This window comes from Cnephaeus nilssonii (genome assembly GCF_951640355.1).
Source record: "Cnephaeus nilssonii genome assembly, chromosome: X".
In the NCBI taxonomy this organism is placed as follows: domain Eukaryota; kingdom Metazoa; phylum Chordata; class Mammalia; order Chiroptera; family Vespertilionidae; genus Cnephaeus; species Cnephaeus nilssonii.
In genome coordinates, this window is record NC_137071.1 from 40,596,170 (window position 1) to 40,612,167 (window position 15,998).

Below are 15,998 nucleotides of genomic sequence, written 5' to 3' on the forward strand. Positions count from 1 at the left end.
TTTCCTCTTGCTTTTAATTTTTTCTCCAATTGCAGTTCAGTTTGGGTGTGTTCAGCTTCCCTGTCTTCTAATTTGCTTATTCATTCCTCTACTTCTCCTAGTCTATTGTTGAAACTTTCCCTGGTGGTTTTTATTGCAGCTATATCACTCTTTATTTCTTCTTGATTCTTACATACGTTGTTGATTTTTTTCATCCATCCGGTTTATGAACTATATGACCCTTATTCTGAATCTTTTTCTGACATATCTCATACCTCTGTTTCACTTAGCTGCTTTTCTGGTTATTCCTCCTTTTGTTTCCTTTGGGGGTGTCTGTCTCCTGATTTTTGCTCTCATTGAAGGATCTAGGTGTCAAGTCGTGCAGGGGCTGCTCCTTAGTTGGCAGTGGCTCCTCTGACAGCAGTTGCTCCTCAGGCAGTCGCAGCAGCAGCTGCTCCTCAGTTGAAGACAGCTCCTCTGGTGGGCACTGCTCACAGCAGCAGTGGATTTTCTGGAAGGCGGGGGCAGGCTGCTCATGCAGCTGCTGCTCCTTGGATGGGGGCAGGCTGCTCATGAGGCTGCTGCTCCTCAGATAGGGGCAGGCTGCTCCTCAGATGGGGCAGGCTTCTTGCATGGCTGCTGCTCCTCAGATGGGGTCAGGCTGCTCATGTGGCTGCTGCCCCTCAGATGGGGGTGTGCTGCTCATGTGACTGCTGCTTCTTGGACAGGGGAAGGTTGCTCATATGGCTGCTGCTCCTCGGATGGGGACAGGTTGCTTGCATTGCTGCTGTTCCTTGGACATGGGCCGGCAGCACGAGGATTCTGCTCCTTGGATGTGGGTGGGCTTATCGCAGGGCTGCTGCTCCTCAGACAGGGATGGGCTGCTCACTTGGCTGCTGCTCACATGGTCATGGTGCCCTGGGCTAAAGTGTTGGGCTTGCCAAAGGGGATAGCATTTCAGAACTCACAGGAGCCTATGCCTGGTGTTGCTGGAGTCTTGGTGACCGTGGGACCACAGCCGAGGCATCAGGTCCCTGCTGGGGGTAGATGTAGAGTCCTAGTTGTTGTCTGAGGGCACCCTGGGTGGAAGTGAGGCTGTGCTCCCAGTCACAACAGCTCTCCCCTTCAAAAAGGTGCGGCCTCTGCAGAAGAGCTGGCCACTCTGAGACTGTTTGAAATGGTTTCAGAGGCTGCCTGGTTAGGTGAGCTGGTTCAGCCTGCCGCCCAAGGTCCTGTGGGATCTAACTGTGACACACACACAGACACACACACACACACACACACACACACACACACACACCATACATCCACACACTCCTCTTTCGCTCCCTCACTCACTCATGCTCTCTCCCTCACTGCCACCATCTTCCTGCCTCTGTAATTTGGTCTGGAGTGTTATTGACCCTTTCGTGAATGGAGTCTCCTCTTCAGGTGTCTGGTTATGTGGCTTGCTCTCTACCACATTGGCCAAACAGGACAAATGCAACTCGACAAGACATGACATAAAGGCTACAAAACACGAAGGTACTCACAACACCTATAACCCCAATATAAGTGACCACCAGAGAAAAGGGAATTAGGGGAGAGAAAAGAGAGCACAAATGATATCAAAAAGAGAAAAAATGGTATCACAGAAAAGAAAAAGAAGTAAAAGGAAATATATACAGTAGGTCCTCGGGTTACGTTGAAGATCCATTCCTACAGCGCGATGTAATGCGATTTTCACCGTAAGTCGGAACCCAACTACATCACTCACATGGAGCACATACACAGCAGTAATGAAGTGAAACAGTAAAAAAAAGTTAAAAGAAAGATAACAATTCCTGACTTTTACTTGTGGTAAATAAATAATAAAAAACATAAAGCACATATGTACATATGTCAAAATGATAGAACTTTTTTAATATAAATAAATGGGAGATGGCGATGTAACCATGAAACAACATATGTTGAGTTCGATGAAACCCGATGACTGCGTGTGTGTGTGTGTGTGTGTGTGTATATATATATATATATATATATATATATATATATATAGAGAGAGAGAGAGAGAGAGAGAGAGAGAGAAAACACCAGAGAATAAACAGATAAAACAAAACATACAAACACCAAATACCCAGTAAAGAGGGTGGGGGCAGAATTTGTAGAGGCCAAGTTTATATACAGAAAGTAAGGTTAAGGAATTGTATGAATATGGGGAGGACCTCAGTTCAGTATAGAGGAAGTAGAAAGAGGATGAGTGGATAAGAAGAAAGAGAAAGAAGAAAAAATAATAACAACAAATTTTTAAAAATTAAATAATAGGATAAAATAAAATTAGAATGATGAAAAATAATGTGAAAAGAAATAGAAAATAAAGAAACAAATGAAAAAAGGAAATAAAGAAAAAAGATAAAAGAGATAACAAAATAATAATAAAATAAAATAAAAATGAAAAAGTGAGGTGTTGTTCCTTTCCACCGAGTTTTAATTCCCCATGAGGGCTGGTTTAAGATCCCACTCTTCTGTACTGTCTGCCGCTTCTCAATTTCCTGTTGCTGGGATTGAATGGCCTCTCTTTAGGCCAGTCCCTGAGGATTCTCAGGCACTATTCATATTTTTTATATCCTTTGTACCACTCAGGGTGTAGTCTGGGTGTGGCTGTATTGGTTGCCTGGAGACTGCAGGGAGGGGCTATCTCTTCAGGACAAAATGGCTGCCTAGGTCCAGCATGTCAGGCATGACTCAGCGCCAGACTTTCGGCCACCTCTTTCTGACCCTCTCCTCTCCCCAGCCTCTCCCCAGACTCCACAAGTCTGCACCTCCACCTGCACCTCAGCTATGGGTGTTTTGTATTTGAAAGGTCCTATGAACTAGGTTTAGTGAATAAAAGCAAAGACAAAAAAGAGGGGAAAGAGCTGCACCAATGTGAGCCCCTCTCCCACCTGGATGGCTGTCCCCTCTGGGCTCAGTCTCTCATGGCTATAGACTTAGATATAGAATCCCCTCCTACCAGCAGTCCTGTGGACCTCCTTTCCACAGTCAGATGCCACGCATGTCCCAAGGCATGCGGCCTCTGTTCTGTGAAGCTTCTTTCTGACCCTCTGGGCTTGGAGGGCTTGCAGTTCTCTCCAACCCAAATCCCTGATTTTACCATTCTCCAGGCATCCTCTGCCCTTCCCGACTATGAATTGTTTCACCAACTGTGTCTACTTTGCCAATTCTGGGTGGATGTTATTCGATTTACTTGCTCATTCTATTTGTTCTGGGACAAGGCTTGGGACACAACCTCCTATTTTGCCACCATTTTGTCTCCCCAAAATGTACAATCTTGAAGAAATAGGTAAATTCCTAGAAACATACAGTATTGCAAGACTGGGTCAAGAAGCAACAGAAAATATAAACAGACCAATAACTACTTGGGAAACTGAATCAGTAATTAAAAAAAATAAAACTCCAATAAACAAAAGTCCTGTAACAGATGGCTTCACACATTACTTTTTTTACAAATATTCAAAGAAATAACACGTATCCTACTCAAACTAATAAAAAATTTCAGTAGGAGGGAAGGGTCCTAAGCTCATTTTACAAAGCTAGCATTACCCTGATTCTAAAACCAGAAAAAAGACACTTAAAAAATAAAAATTGTAGGCCAATATTCCTGGTGAAATTAGATATAAAAATTCTCAAGAAAATGTTAACAAATTGAATTCAGCAATACATTAAAAAGTGGGATGTATTCCTGGGATTCAAGGTTGTCTCAATGTCCACAAATAAATTCACGTGATACACAACAGAAACAAAATGAGGGATAAAAATCATATGATCATATCAATAGATGTGAAAAAGCATTTGAGAAAATTCAACCTCCATTTATGATGAAAATTCAGCAAAATGGGAATAGAGGGAACATACTTTAACACAATAAAAGCCATATATGACAAACTCACAGCAAATGTGATACTTAATGGTACATACTAGAAATATTTTCACCAAGATCAGGAACAGGATAAGGATGTCCACTTTCACCACTCATATTCAAACTGGTATTGGAAGCTGTAGCCACAGCAATCAGACAAGAAAATGAAATAATAAGTATCCAAGTTGGAAAGAAAGAAGTGAGACTGTCATTATTTGCCAATGGCATGATACTATATAGAGAGAACTCTAAAGACCCCCCAAAAAACGATTAGAACTGATAAATGAATTAAGTACAGTAGCAGGATATAAAATTAGTGTTCAGAAATCAGTTGCATTTTTACATACCAATAATAAACGATCAGAAAGGGAAATTAAGAAAACAAATAAAATGCCTGGGAATAAATTAAACCAAGGAGGTAAAATACCTGTATTTGGAAAATTGTAAGACATTAAGGAAATAAATTGAAGAAGACACAAATAAATGGAAGCATATACCATGATCATGGATTGGAAGAATTAACATCATTGAAATGTTCATATTATCCAAACCAATCTATAGATTCAATACAATGCCTATCAAAATACCAATGATATTTTTTACAGAAATACAACAAATCATCTTAAAATTTATATGGGAATACAAAAGACCCTGAATAGCCACAGAAATCCTTAAAAAGAGGTTCAAAGTTGGGGTTATCATGCTACCTGATATGAAACTATACTACAAGGCGATAATAGTCAAAACATCATGGTACTGGCATAGAAACACACACAGAGACCAATGGGACAAAATAAAAGCCCCAAAATAAACCCACACCTATATGGTCAATTAATCTATAAATTAGGAGGCAAGAATATACAATGGGGTAAAGATAGTCTATGCAATAAATAGTATTGGGAATATTGGACAGGTACGTGAAGATGAAACTAGACTACCAAATTACACATACACAATAATAAATTAAAAATGAATAAAAGACAAATACAAGTCATGAAATCATAAAAATCCTAGAAGAAAAAATCAGCAGTAAAATCCCTGACATTTATCTTAGCAATAATTTTTCTAATATATCTCTTCAGACAATGAAAACAAAGGAAATAAACAAATTGGACTACATCAAACTAAAAAGTTTTTGCACAGCAAGGGAAACCATCAACAAAACAAAAGGCAACCTACTGAATGGGAGAAGATATTCACTAATGATACATCTGATAAGGTGTTAATATCCAAAATTTACAAATAACTCATACAACTCAACACCAAACAAACAAACAATCTAAAAAGTAGGCAGAGGATTTTCAGTAAAACATATTTGTAAACAGGATAAAAGGCATAGGTAATATAAAATGAATAATGCAAATGTCACTCCTACAAATATGGAGTGCATTCAGATATAAAAACTTAAATGTTCAAATTGTAACCTACTTTAGCCAGTTCAGTCTCCTCCAATGTATCCCATCTCTTAGTAGCTAGAGAGTAACCTGGGAGGTGATCCTAGGTCAACATAGATATCCATTAGGTGGATTCCACATGCAGAAAATTGCACACAGAATCTGCCCTCTTAGGAATGCCACACTCTGGCTCTTTCCCCTAATTTCTAATAACCTTTATACCGTACAAACCAAATAGTGGGGCATTCAGACATTATTATATACTAGAGGCCCGGTGCACAAAATTTGTGCAGGGGGGGTGTCCTCAGCCCAGCCTGCACCCTCTCCAATCTGGGACCCCTCGGGTGATGTCCGACTGCTGGTTTAGGCCTGATTCTGGGGATCAGACCTAAACCGGCAGTCGGACATCCCTCTCACAATCCAGGACCGCTGGCTCCTAACTGCTCACCTGCCTGCTTGTCTGATCACCCCTAACTGCCCCCCTCTGCCAGCCTGGTTGCCCTTAACTGCCCACCCCCCCCGCTGGCCTGGTCGCCCCTTACTGCCCCCCCTGCCAGCCTGGTCACCCCCAACTGTCCCCTTCCCCCCCCCCCACTGGCCTGGTTGCCCCACACAGCCTTCTGTTCAGTCATTTGGTCATCCCTCACTAACCCCTTGCCTGCCTGGTCGCCCCATGCAGCCTGCTGTTCAGTTGTTTGGTTGTCCCTCACTAACCACCCTGACAGTCTTATCGCCCCATGCAGCCTGCTATTCGGTCGTTACTGTTACTGTGATGGCGTCCCAGACAATTTGCATATTCCTTTATTATTAGTATAGATCACCAATTCACAGCAACTTATTTCCACTGCATTCAATGATTCTGAATCTGCTAATTCTCTTCAAAAATTTAGAAGCAATCAATAAAATAGTGGGATATAAATTGGGATCATCAACATTAAATATTATGATGTGTTCTTTGCACACATAGAATGTTTTTGTTTGTAAGCAACTCTTTAACTTGTTTCTTACAATGCTCAGTCAATACTGATGCAGAAAAAGAAGATATAGATATTGAAATCAATAAAGCAAGTAAATGATGCTATTGTAAGATTCTGTTCCACTATGGTTCTAGCCAATAATCTAAATGGTTAAAATCTTGCTAAGAACTCCCTTCTTATTTGTAATAGGGCTTTTGCCTTACAAAAATATCTGTTAGACACAAGAGCTCATTGCCTCCTTTTCCCCACCAGCCCTGGTGATGGACACTCCTTCCCTATGAGGTGCATGAATGAATCACAGAACCCACTGCTAGCAAATGAAGAACACTGGGGAGACAATGATTATGACAACCCAGGTAAGTAGGCTCAAAAGAAAGGAATTCTTTTCTCCATCCAGCAGACAAAGCACTAATAAAAACCATGTTAACTAATAAAGACCAAGTGAGAAAATTTTGTTCAGAAAGATTATATAACATGCCAACCTCATAAGTGCCCTTTGGATAGAGGACAGTTGTGGCCATATTTGTAAATCTGCCCTCTTAGGAATGCTTCACTCTGGCTATTCCCCGCAATTCCTAATAACCTTTCTGCCATGCAAGCCAAATAGTGGGGCATTCAGACATTATTACCTATCACCAATTCACAGCAAATTATTAGCAAATATAAGAGGCATAGGCAGGATTAGATGGCATCTTGGGCATTTCATTACCAGCTTTCTGATACCATGATTATAACCAATCAGATAAATCAGAAAATATAATAAACTGTACTGTGAATTTTTGTAAATACTTTTGGCAGTTGGTCACCCATTGTCCTTTGCTTCAGTTAATTCAATCAGTGGGCAGCAGCTTACCTTTCTCCACCCTGATTCATTCACAGTATTTAAATTTTCTCCGAAATTTCATACTCATTCTCTTTTAACATGGCTTAATTGCATGAAAAAAAATAAAAGATAGCATTGCAAGCAAGGCTACACATGCATGTAGTCTACTTTTCTGAGAGTCAGAGGAGCAAAGTAAAAATAAGGAAACAGAACTTTGCCCTTCCACATTTCTCCCACCATATTATTGGGTCATTTTGAGATATTTTTTTGTGAAGAGCTGAAAGTAAAGTTCTCATGCCATGTACCCCCATTGCCACCTATTATTTGTTTTCATGTAATGCTATGCTTTCTAGTGTGCCTCCACCATTTGTTTATGTTACTAATAACAGGCTTTATAGAGTAATTTTTAGTGACTGGTCCCAATCATGCAGTAGCTGACAGAAATTTTTAGTAATAACTTGAGGCTCGTTAATGTTGCGAGCAGAGCTGGGAAACAAGCCTTCCTAAATGTTCACCTAGTTAGATTATCTAGGCCCAGATTCTGTACCTGGAAGTCCAGTTTTAGAGTGAGTTATGTTAAGACTAAGGAAGGCAAAACAGTCCAAAATCCATATTTACCAAAGGAAAGAGTTCTTGCCCAGCCCAAAGAACTTGTAACACAAGAAACTCCCTTACTTTCTCCTGCTTACTCTTCATTGAAAACCTGACTGTATTTTTTACTTACCTTCCTTTGGCTATCAGTCTTTCCTTAAAATACTTTAACTTATAACAGTTACTAGTAAAGGTAATAGCTTTTATTTTGGTATTAAAAAACCCAAACCAATAGAAATCAGAGTCTTAACCTTATTTAAAACTAGAAGCCCGGTGCACGAAATTCGTGCACAGAGGGGGGTTGTCCCTCAGCCCAGCCTGTACCCTCTCCAATCTGGGACTCCTGGAGGGATGTCCGACTGCCCGTTTAGGCCCGATCCTAAACGGGCAGTCGGACATCCCTCTCACAATCCAGGACTGCTGGCTCCCAACTGCTTGCCTGCCTGCCTTCCTGATTGCCCCTAACCGCTTCTGCCTGCCAGCCTGATCACCCCCTAACCACTCTGCTGCCAGCCTGTTTGCCCCCAATTTCCCTCCTCTGCTGGCCTGGTCACCCCTAACTGCCCTCTCCTGCAGGGTTGATCACCTCCAACTGCCCTCCCTTGCAGGCCTGGTCCTTCTCAACTGCCCTCCCATGCAGGCCGGGTGCCTCCCAACTGCCCTCTCCTGCTGGCCATCTTGTGGTTGCCATCTTGTGTCCACATGGGGGCAGGATCTTTGACCACATGGGGGCAGCTATATTGTGTGTTGCAGTGATGATCAATCTGCATAGTACTCTTTTATTAGATAGGATGACATTTCTTTCTTTCTTTTTTTTTTATCCTCACCTGAGTATATGTTTCCATTGACTTTTAGAGAATGTGAAAGAGAAAGGGAAAGACAGAGAGAAACATCAAAGTGAGAGGAATACTTAGATTGCTTGCCTCCTTCCTGAGCCCTGACCTGGGCCCCAGCCAGGGAGGAGCCTGCAACTTAGGTACATGCCCTTGATCAGAATCTAACCTGGACTCTGCGGTTGGCAAACCTAGACATTATCCACTGAGCCAAACCGTGTAGGGCAGGATATGACATTTCTTAGCCCTCCAGCAGCGGACCTTCATTTTTTTCTCCAGGAGTGTGGTGGAAAAGCCCTAGATCACTTTTTTGGATTCTTATACCCAAGTTACTAAGAATATTACCAGTGGCATACAGGGAGCTTAGCCAATGAGTGGTCAGAAAAGGTATTTCCTCTGTAGTTCACACCTATCTCCTGTGATCTCCGGCTCCACCCCTGCCAAGGCCTAAAGCCTCCAGCCCTGGGCAGGGACCCCCAGCTGGCTCTGATCGCCCTGCTCTACCCCCAGCCAAGGCCGCAAGCCTCTGTTTGAGGCTCGGGCCCTGGGCAGGGACCCCCCAGCTGGCTCGGATCACCTGCAAGGGACCCCAGAGGGCTCCGCTGGAGGGCTCCACCCCAAGCCAAGGCCTAAAGCCTCTGGCTGAGGCTTGGGCCCTGGGCAGGGACCCCCATCTGGCTCCGATCGCCCTCAGGGGACCCCAGCTGGCTCTGATCGCCAGGCTCCGATCACCAGGCTCCGCCCCAACGGCCAAGGCTGCAAGCCTCTGGCCAAGGCTTGGGCTCTGGGCAGGACCCCCAGCTGGCTCCAATCACCGCAGGGGACCCCAGCTGGCTCTGATCACCTGTGGGGGACCTCTGCTGGCTCTGATATTCCCCTCTGATCTTCGGCTCCAATATCCCAGTTCCAACAACTGCTCTCCAGAGGCTGCAGCCATCTTGGTTAGGTGTATTTGCATATTCACTTTCTGATTGGCCAGTGGGTGTGGCCGGTGGGCGTGGCTTGTGAGTGTAGCGGAGTGATGATTTGCATATTACTGTTTTATAGATAGGATATATCCACAATGGAAAAAACTATTCATATCTGAGCCTGGTGTTCACAAGCAAAATACTTTAAGTATAGATGTAGCACTACATTATAAAGAAGTTATTTTCTTGAGCCCGTTTTTAACTCCATACTTGATTAAAAATATTCAATCATAAAAAGGTATACAATTTTATAATTTACAAAGTATTTTCATATACTTTTTTCATATCTTGGTCTCTCACAACTGCCAGGTTCAGTAGGCATTATTATTAATACCATTCTCATTTTATAAAAGGAAAATGAGATTTGGAAACGTTGAACAACTTATCACATAACAAGAAAGAGGCAAAACTTGGATTTAAAGTAAGGTATCCTGGATTCTTTCCAATAAAATGCTATGTCTGTCCTTTGGGAAACTGCTCTGGGCAGTTGAAGAGTCTGGGTGTTAGGCTTACTGCAAAGGCCTGAAGCCAAATCCAGGGCAAAACAGAAAAAGTCCACACTAGGGTCTGGGTGGCCATGGCAAAGCGGCCTTCCTAAAATGCAAATCCAATTGTATCATGCCCCTATTCAAAAACCCTTGGAAGGCTCCCCACTACCTAAAGAGTCAAGTCCTAACTAAGTAACTTGGTACTCAGGGCTCCAGCCTTCCTTCCTGGCACAGTTTCTCAGCCTTTGAAGTCATGGACTCTACACTGAAGCTATGAAAGGCTCTCCTTGTTCATTGCTGGTTTCCCCACAGGTACCTCAGACTCCCCAAGTCCTAAACTAAATGGTCCACTGACCCAGCTGCTCCCCCTCCACAGTGTCCTGCTCTCCCTCCACAGTATCCAGCTTCCTATCCACAGTGTCCTGCCTCCTCACTCTCCTTTACAACTGGCATCTATTTCAGGGCCAATTCCAGTCACTCCATTATTTCTGACATTTCTCACTATAGTCACCACAGAACAGAACAGGGTAATCTCTTGCCTGACAATTACCGTATTCTCTCCCTACAGCCCCAGTGCGATTTCAAAACAGCCTCTGATGCAGTTCTGTCCCTCCTTCAAGCTGGCCATCCAGAGGACCCATTGCTTCCCCAATCTTTGCCTTGCTGAGCTCCTTGCCTTCTCTGAACCTGATTGGCAAAGTCCTATTCCTTGCTCATTACTCCTATTATTATTTTCACCTTACATGACCTCCTACCTCTCTGCCTGTTCAAGTTCCCTACAAGGCTCTTGGAAAATGCTGCTTCCTCTAGGAAGTCTTTCTGGATCCTCACTATTGGAAATACCTGTTTCTCCTCTAAAGCTTTGCTGAGCTTGGGCCAGGTTTATTGAGTTGAGTTCAAATCCCACCTTTGTGCTGTATTATTGATAAGTCCTGGGCAGGTTTAAGTTGAGAGCACAGGCCCTAGAGTCAACTACCCTGGGTATGTAACCCCAGTTTTGATACTCCCTAGTTCCTAGAACAATGTCCATAACCTCTTGGAGCCTCAGTTTCTTCACCTGTAAAATGGAGAGATAGTTATTGCCTCATAAGGCTCTTATGAGGAGGAAATGATTAATCTGTGTGTAGTGCTAAGGGAAGTGCCTGCCTCAGGGCAAGTGCTGTCATGGTATTATTATTGCTATTGTCATTAATAATATGACCTCTTTACTGGTCTGCCAGGCCCTCATGGGCAGGAACCAAGTCAGATCCCTTGGTCTACCCCCCCGCACACACACACACCACCTCAGGCTCCTGAAAGAAGGAGGCAGGCAGAGAGACACACAAAATGTCCTCCCCTCCTTGATGTTAGTGTGGCCTGGGGAATAGGCCAGCCTGCTGCAGCTCCCAAGCCTCCCGCCTCTCCTCTGAGGCCACTGTGCAGCTGGATGTCCATGAGCATGGGGACGATGGGGACAAATTGGAGGGAATCCAGAGGAGTGAAGTCCCCGAGCCATTGGTAAAGGGCAGGCCCATCAAAGGAGGGAGATGAAAGCAGTTCCATGTGTGTGGCTTGGATGAAGGACAGAGCTGGGTGTGACAGGAGACACGATAACTGGAGACAGGGATTGCAGCAGTGCAAACAAGCTGGAGAGGACTCCGTGGTGGGGCCGCTCTGCTGAGGCAAATGGGCTCTTGAAATGCAAGCTTGGAGTTTTATGGAGCCCCAGGCAGGCCAGCAAGCCCCTCTGTCCTACTGGCCTGGACAGAGGACTCTTCGAACTGGTTCTCAGGGCTGGCAGTTCTGCTCGGCTGTGCAATCCTTGTCCTGGAGGTAGGCCATTTACCCATAGCTGGCTGAGTCTGAGAGCTCTGGAGGGAGAGCAAGGGAGCCTGGGAGGAGAGAGGAGTCTGGAGATGGAGGAGTGGCAGGAGGCTGTCCCTACTAGACCCCCAGTTCCCCCACTGCCTCCGCAATGCTGGTGTCTGGCCTGCCCAGGACCCAGGTCTACTTCTTGAGGTTGGAGAGTCTGAGGTCCCTTACAGTGGGGATCCTGGAGGACTAAAGGACCAGACCACCCCCCACCCAATGAGGGTTCCCTGGGGCCTCTGCTGGCCACCTTCCACCCTGACCCCCGAGGGATCTCAAACTGCACCTTTGAGGTGGTAGTGAGAGAGAAAGGGCATGAGTCTTGGTCAGAGAGTTGAGTTCAAATCCCACCTCTGTGCTGTATTATTGATGAGTCCTGGGCAAGCCCCTTCCTTTACTTCAGAATTAAAGTCTGACTTTTTCTATCATGAAATGGAGAACACAATGTCCACCTTACAGGACTATAGGCAGGAATCGATGGGATAATGATGTGCAAGGCCCTGACCCATGGTAAGTGAGAACTGCTTTTCCTTTCATACACCGTTTGGGGCATGAAACTGCAATGCTCAGGAGGGAGAAGCTCTTGGCCAACTGTGATTCCTGGGTTGACCCCAAGAAGTCCCTTAGGTTTCTATACTCCCAAGGTCATTCTGTGACTATGGGGGTACTCAGGTCCTTGCCACCTGGGCCAGCTGGATTGACCTCACTGACTCTCCAGGCACAGGAGTGTTGCACAAAGGAGGTTTCCCCCAAGAAAACCCTCAGGGCCTGGGCTGTCCTTGTTCACAGCCATCTCTGACATCTCAGCCTCGCGTGGCCTTCCCTGCAGTGTGGAGCAGGCCTGTCTGCCAGCTCTCTGATTGAGTTTTGACCTTGCTTGTGGAACTCTTTCTTTGGGTTCCACATGTCAGAGCCATTCTTTGTCTTTTGGACTATCCCACCACCCTGTTCAAAGCCAAGAACCCACTCCTGGGCCTGCTTTGTCACCTGCTTCATTTAGGAAGTCTTTGGAGCAAGGGATAGCCTGCAAAGGTTCACCCATATGGTAAGGGCAAAGAAAAGAGCCTGGGATGAAGGCCAGGAAATCTCAGTTTTAGTTTCAATTCCTTGGCTCATTCTTTATATGGTCTTCATGAGCCACTTCCTTTTTGAACCTCTGTTTTTCCATCTATAAAATGGAAGTCCTAATTCTTGCACTAATTGAGCTCAGTTCTATGGCAGTAGAGGACACACAGAACATGCAGGAACCCCAGTCACAATTTTTGTCAATCAGCTGTTTCCATTTTGTTAGATGCCAAGATCGCCAGCTCCTTACAGTTTACCATTTCACCTCAATTATTTATGAGAAAAATTACTTCACTGGTTCCCAATCTTTATTGTTTGGAAATCTTTTGTGTCTAGCCCAAATCCTTCTTGCTGCAGTTCCAACTTGGGTCTACATACCTTAGACACCTCTTAGCTTGCCTTCTTTTTCTTCTTCCCCTCAACTCTTGCCCTTGACTCAGAGGGTGAGAGTAGGGTTGAGGACAAAGTCTTCCCTTGCACCTGGCCAGAAGCCCTTCATCTGCCAACACACCATCAACCTCACCCGTATCTCACTCTGGACTACACTGTCCTAGCTGGAATACTTGTGGTCTCTCACTGTGCATTAAAACTAGAGCACCAGCCTTGACTTTAATCTCTTCTGGAAGCTCTGTGGCACCGATAAGCCCCAAGCTTATGGCAGAGGAAAAATGAAACCCATGTTACCCCACCAGGGACCAGCCCCCACCCAGCAGAGCTACGGATGTCCTCCAACAGGTATCAATAGTCCCCAGCTATCACCTCAAGGCATCTGGAGGTGGGGTGGAGTGGTGCTCCTTGGACATCCTCCTCCCTGGAGGCACAGCATCCCCTTCCAGCCCCCCAGGCCCTGCCTCTCTCCTCTCTCAGTCAGGAGGGCTTCCCCAGCATTTGTGATGGGGGCAGCTCCCTCCTGAGTTTGAGGTTAAAGGGGATGTCTTCTCCAGAAATCTGTAGCCAAATTGCTGAGCTGTTCACAGTGACCTGGAGATGATGTTTGGAAATCTGATTTGTGATAACATAATGTTCCTTTTAAGTAATGCAGGCTGGAGAGGAAAGGAGGAAAAAAAAAACAACCAAGGAAAACAACCTTATAGAGGTTTAAAAGGGGATGTTGTCATGGCCGCCTCCTTAATCTCCCAAATCATTTTCATTTCTTCCCTCTCTTCCTCCTGCCCCAGACCTGCTTTTGTTTATAACAATCTCTTGGAAAGAAGATTGAAAGTGAAATCTGTTTCCTTGCTTAAATATATATATTTAAAGGGGGAAGAAAGCCCTCTCTCCCCATCCCTCGCCTGCCCCTTGTCTGAGTGCTGTGGGTAATTGGAGGGCTGCCTGTTCTGGGCTAGTCGGTCAGCATGGGCTCTCCAGTGCCCACTCATCACCCCATCACAGAAGGATCATTAAGTCAGGAAAACAGTCTGGGGATGAGATGGGAAACCTGGAGGAGGGGTGCCACTTATTAACGCACTCCAGGTACTGTTTATGTAGTGGCTGGTGACCAGAAGTTTACTATCTCCAAAGGAGAATAAATACAGTATGAAGGGATAAAGTTAGACACAAGGCAGTACTTCCACTTTCTCTGTTCAACATACTGTTCACTTGGCCCAGTAGTGAAAAGAATTGAGACATTTTAGCATCCCTAGATGAACGAGTGACCCCAATCCCTGCACCTCTCTGGGCTAGGGAGGGACTACTTTGTGACAGAGGGAGGGTTAAGATGAAACATCTATGTCTCAGCAGGAGAAGATGGGGTAGCAGTCAAGGGAGTGTCCCATTGAAGAGGAGATGCTTGTGTGGAAAGATGAACCCAGTTAGGGGAGTGGATATCTAGGAAGGGACCAGCACATACAGTAGATGCCACCATGGCTATTGTCCCACCAGCACTGCCCCCACCCTGCCCCAATACACACATGTGCTACACCACTTCCCTTGTCTGCTCTACCAGGGCATTAGTCTAAGATCTCAGGTGGCACCATATGCACTACCCACTGTCTGGCACTCACCCTAGCATTCCAATGCTCCTGCCCCAGCATAAAGTCAGCCAACATGCCTAGCAAGGCAGAATGGGGCAGGCTGAAGGGAGAAGGTGGTGCCAAAAGCCCACCATGCAGCCAGCATAGCTGCCTACCAGCCCAGGGCATATTCCTCCAACCAGAATCTCAGGAACACCCACTTCCCCAGGCCCTGGTGCTGGGACCCCCGCCTGCCAGGAGCTGTGCTTCAAGAGAAAGAACAGAAAGGGCTTTTTGGTATTCTTTTCAAGGGCTCTTGCTCCCCCACCCACCCACTCTATCCAGGGCATGTTATTACTATCAGAAATATCAGATGTTTCAACTCAAATTAAAGTCAGGTTAAATGTCTCCACTGCAGAAATCCCAGATGGAGAAGAGGGACTCCCTCTCAGCCTTCTGCCTTCTTTTCCTCCCTCTCCAATAGTGGAACAAAAGCATCAATTTATAGTATGCTTTCAGACCATTCAATCCAACCATCTCAACTTACATATAGGGAAGCCGAGGCCTAGAATGAAGAATGGGCTTGCCTAAATTTACTCAGCAGGTTAGCGGCAGAGCTAGGACAAGGAACCAGGTTTCTTGATTTCTAGCCCACAGTGTTGTTTTCACAGTGTACATTTGCAATCCTGTTAGACCTACCAATTCCCTTGACCTTGAAAACTTCAAACTTGCCATCAGAGATGTCCTAGCATCTGTGATGCTTGAACAAAAGCAGAAGGCAACATCTCATTAATCCTAGCCTATAAAGGTCACTTAAAAGTGCTTGACACACAGGCCATATAATTATGAGCTAATCCCCACCCTTCTCTGGGTCTGTTTCCTCATCTGTGAAATCAGAAATACAGGAGGCCATTGCTTTCATCTATTCATATCCATTCCTTCTTTTCTAATAACAGCACCCAAATTCTCCTGGGAAACCACTCCTCCCACACTGTGAGTCCATGTGAATCAATTTCAAGGATTTCCAGATGACACAGTCCAAGCAGAACATTCCACCACACCGAACCAAGTGATTGGTTTATACAGAGTCATGTGACCCCAGCTGGGCCAATACAAATCCTCCCTGGAACTTCTGGTAAAAATATAAGGAAAGAGACATTGGTGATTGATCAGCTAGAAGAT

At 45.0% G+C, this 15,998-nt stretch overlaps 1 protein-coding gene across 2 annotated transcripts in view; it reads left to right on the forward strand.

Annotated features, from left to right (window-relative positions):
- ZDHHC15 (zDHHC palmitoyltransferase 15) overlaps positions 1-15,998 on the forward strand; it is a gene marked incomplete at both ends in the record, with an annotated part of 368,662 nt that overhangs the window by 309,255 nt on the left and 43,409 nt on the right. For both annotated transcript variants that reach the window (XM_079764776.1, XM_079764777.1), the window contains one exon: positions 6,501-6,604. In XM_079764776.1, coding sequence (XP_079620902.1) covers positions 6,501-6,604 — 104 coding nt within the window. The remainder of the gene's footprint in view (positions 1-6,500; positions 6,605-15,998) is intronic.